General features: G+C 44.0%; 1 protein-coding gene across 3 annotated transcripts in view; it reads right to left on the reverse strand.

The window, feature by feature from the left end:
• LOC101987899 (glutathione S-transferase A6) overlaps window positions 1-4336 on the reverse strand; it is a 35872-nt gene that overhangs the window by 23427 nt on the left and 8109 nt on the right. For all 3 annotated transcript variants that reach the window (XM_013351080.2, XM_005359852.1, XM_013351079.2), the window contains exons 3-4: window positions 3130-3181; window positions 1629-1761 (exon numbers count right to left, since the gene is read on the reverse strand). In XM_013351080.2, the coding sequence (XP_013206534.1) occupies window positions 1629-1761; window positions 3130-3181 (185 nt within the window). The remainder of the gene's footprint in view (window positions 1-1628; window positions 1762-3129; window positions 3182-4336) is intronic.

A 4336-nucleotide genomic window follows, 5' to 3' on the forward strand; every position in this document is an offset into this window, starting at 1 on the left:
GGGAGGCTGGACCTGACTCCCTCCTTTGTGTTCAGCTGTGTCCTGATGGTTTTCTAGGGAGGCTGGACCTGACTCCCTCCTTTCTCCTTTGTGGCTCTGCTCTACCTTGTCCTTTTGCAATCACCTTGGCTTTCCTGATGGAAGTGATTGGCACTATCCTTGGGATCCCTATAAGCATGCGCAGTGGGCCCAAGCCTGTGGTGATGAACTCCCTACGTCTAGTAACTTCTCTCACAGGTTTCTGACACGCATTTTTCTCCATGCCCTTTCACTTCCGACAGGCTGTCTGTAATAGACCTCAGAGATCTGCTCTGTTGAACTTATCTGGAGTCTTTTCATATCAACATTTCATACCAGATTTTACTTTCTTTAAAAAAATTTGTGTGTGTGTGTGTGTGTGTGTGTGTGTGTGTGTGTGTGTGCCCTCATTGATGTGGGATTCCCCTCTGTATGCTGTTAAGATGTTTTATTATTATTAGTTAATAAAGAAGCTGCTTTGGCCTATGGCAGGGCAAAATAGAGTTGGGCAGGGAAACTAAATTGCATGCTGGGAGAAAGAAGGCAGAATCAGGGAGACAGATGCCCTGGAACTTTACCGGCAATCCAAGAGCCTTGTGGTAAAATACAAAATAACAGAAATGTGTTAATTTAAGATGTGAGTTGGCTAATAAGAAGTCCAAGCTAGTAGACTAAGCAGTGTTTTAATTAATATAGTTTCTGTGTGACTATTTCAGGACCATGCAGCCAGGAATGAACAAGCAGCTTCTGCCTACTCTTCATCAATGTATGTGCATATGGAGGTCAGAGGTCAATGCTAGGTATATTTTTGATTGCTTTTCACCTTTAATGAGTTATGCTCTTATAAACTTGGAGCTCAAATCTTTCTGCTAGACCAGTTGCAAGCACCTGGAATTCACTGGTTTCTGCCGCCCAGCCCTGGAGTTACAGATGCATACTCTTGCACACAGCCTTTCTATGGGTGCTGGATATGGCATCTTTAATGTGCATGCTTGGGTAGGAGGTCCTTTACTGACTGAGCTATGTCCCCGGCCACCACAGCTGACTGAATGCTAATAAAACAGTCTAGCACAACTGAGAAGCCACCTGCCAGGATTGGTGGCACTGACTGAAGTGAAGGGACTCCAGAATCTTGGGCACCCCGATTCTACTAACCCTTGAAGACTGGGCTAGTCTATATAATTGGTCAGTAGCTTAGTTTCCTGGTCCTGACCATGAGCCTTCCTTGGACACTGAAAGTCGGCAGATAAAATCCTTCCATTGCCGCTCCATCTCTAGACTTCGTGTTATGAGCATCCAGCTTCTGAAAAGCCTGAGCTCCTGGAGAAATGGTTTCACTGTTCTCCCAAATTCAAAGCTGATGAGAGTTCTCAAGCCTCTAGCCCTGTGTTGTGTCTCAGAACATCCTTGGCTATCATTATGGTCACCAGGATCCACTATAACGTTACTCGTCCCTCATCTCCATAGGACTCCACTATACTTCAACCCAATATCAATACCAAGGCAAGCCTACTGGTGACCATGACCCCCTGCAATTGATCTGATCATTCAAAGAGGACTTAAATCCTTCTCATGATATCCATTGGTATCAAAATAAAAATATACTGTACAGGGCTCTCTCCTTCATGTCCTTCCCATAGAGGTTGTATTTGGTGGCGATGTAGTTGAGAATGGCTCTGCACTGAACCAGCTTCATCCCATCGATCTCTACCATGGGCACTTGTTGGAACATCAGAACTCCGTCTTTTGAGAAAAGAAAACAGAAAGAGAGAGTTAAGAAAAAAAATCTATGGGTTCAGTAGAGATGGGTCAGCAGTTAAGAGAACTGGCTTCTCTTCCAGAGGTCCTTAAGTTCAATTCCCAGCAACCACATGGTGACTCACAACCACTTGTAATCAGATCTTTTTTTTTTTTTTTTTTTTTTTTTGGTTTTTTTTTCAAGACAGGGTTTCTCTGTGGTTTTGGAGCCTGTCCTGGAACTAGCTCTTGTAGACTAGGCTGGTCTCGAACTCACAGAGATCTGCCTGCCTCTGCCTCCTGAGTGCTGGGATTAAAGGCGTGCACCACCATCGCCCGGCTTTGTAATCAGATCTTGTGCCCTCTTCTGGCCTGCAGGCATACACGCAGGTTGAACACAGTAGAATAAATAAATAAATAAATAAATAAAGCAAGGTTTAGAAAACTTTTAGCTTGGCGCTTTTAATCCCAGTACTCGGGAGTCAGAGGCAGGCAGATCTCTGTGAGTTCAAGGCCAACCTGGTCTACAAGAGCTAGTGTCAGGCCAGCTAGGACTGTTACACAGAGAAACCCTGTATCAAAAATCCCCCCCAAAATCTGTGTGTTATACATAAGCTTTCAGAATCAAAAGTTAAAAAACACAAAAGGAAAAGCGTCTCACAGTTCTCCTCCTCCCCCAACCCCTGTTCAGTAACTTGCTCATTCATTTCTGCCTTTGTTACCCATCCAGACATATGCTAAGGAACTTCTGTTTCTTCATGTTGACTTCTGCTCATAGCTGTTTTTAGGAAAGTGGGACAGAATGCAATAAGGTGACCAACTGAGAGCAAGGTTGGTCCAGAGAACAATTTCTAGGTAGGGTTCTTGTGTACCCGGCCCCATGACTGCTACCCATTCCTGTTTCTTTACTTTCTCACACTCTAGTCTGAGACTTCAGTACTCCAGAACCTTTCACTATACAGCCTTAAGGACTAGCCGGGCGTCAACTAGTCAAGCCACCAGTCTGAAGAACTCAAGGTGAGTGCTGTGTTTGCGTCTTTTCTCTTCCCTAAAGCAGCAGGTCAGCAGCGTGAAACCCTGAGCTCTTTGCCTCAAGAAAACTGGAGAAGAAGGGGGAAGTCAGGGGAAGGCACTGGGGATGTTTCATTAGCAAATACTCATAGGCCTCACCCTTATTACCATTAAGTAAGTCTTTTTTTTTTTTACCATTAAGTCTCAAATCTGCCCTAAGAACCCTTCTCCTTCATATTTTTCCTGCTCTCTCGCCTCTGGCATCCCTGGGAAAGGTTATAAGGGAAAACACACCCACATGATCTGGAGTCTAACACATCTGTAAGACATCCCTGTCTGGGGTCTTCAGGATCTTGGACTTACCACTTCTTAACTTCTCCAAGTCTTCATTGGTGTGTATAAATTTCTCTTCATACTAGAAAGCAAAAACAGCAAGGGGTTGTAAGTTTTTCTTTAGTCTTGTCGGCTTCTTAACTTGCGTGCATTCTCAACATTTTGGGGGATGGCAGTATGTGCAAAAATCTCCTTATAACTGTTTGGAAAGCTCGTCTGAGCTGTCAAGAGAGCACAACTCACAGGGAGTAGCTGCTCATCCTAAAGGCCAATTTGCTTCCACCCCGCTCCCCACCAAGAACTATGGCAACTTCACAATCTGGGAGGAAGTTCACACTAAGGGAAAGCGGGCACAGGTCTTCTCATGGTGAAGTTTTTAAGATCGCTGGAGTCTGCATCTTCAAGTGAGATCATTGCGTCTGCAGCACAAGATGTGACATGGACCAACAGTCCCTGTCCTAGTTAGCTTTAGCTGTCAAGCTGACACAGCCCAGAGTTACCTGAGGGAATCTTAACTGAGGGTTCTCCTTGATCAGACTGGTTCATGGACATGTCTGTACGGTATTTCCTTCATTGCTAATTGATTAGGGCAGCCCACCATGGGTGGTGCTATTCCTAGGCAGGCATGTCTGAACTACAAAAGGAAGCTAGCTATACAAGCCAGTGCAGCAATCCTCCCGGGGGGTTGCCTGAGTTCCTGTCTCAGCTTCCTTCAAATAATTCGGTTTGATATGTAAGCCAAAGCAGGTCTTGGCCAGTGCTTTATTTTTAAGTTAAAAAAGCTATGTATATAGGTGTTTTGCTTGAATATATATCGATATATCACTTGCATGTCTGTATCTTCAAAGACCAGAAGAGGGCATCAGATCATCTAGAAATGGAGATACAGTATTAGGAATCAAACCTGGATCCTCTCGAAGAGCAGTGAATGCTCTTAACCACTGGGCAGTTTCTCCAGCACTTAGTCAGTGTATTATCATGGCAACAGAAAACAAACCAGGACAGTCTCTATAAGACGTAGTTTATAATTTACATGATTGCTGTTGGTGACATGAGTCTTGTTCGTCACACAGTACAATATTAACTAGAATTTCCTCTCCTGAAATTCATGGTAGAATTCTCACTTTAAAGAAAGGTCCATACAATGGAAAAAAGAGAGCATCTTCAACAAATTGTGCTGGCAAAACTGGATGTCAATCTGCAGAAGAATGAAAATAGACCCATATCTATCACCATG

This window comes from Microtus ochrogaster, linkage group LG2 (genome assembly GCF_000317375.1).
Source record: "Microtus ochrogaster isolate Prairie Vole_2 linkage group LG2, MicOch1.0, whole genome shotgun sequence".
Classification (NCBI taxonomy): Eukaryota; Metazoa; Chordata; class Mammalia; order Rodentia; family Cricetidae; genus Microtus; species Microtus ochrogaster.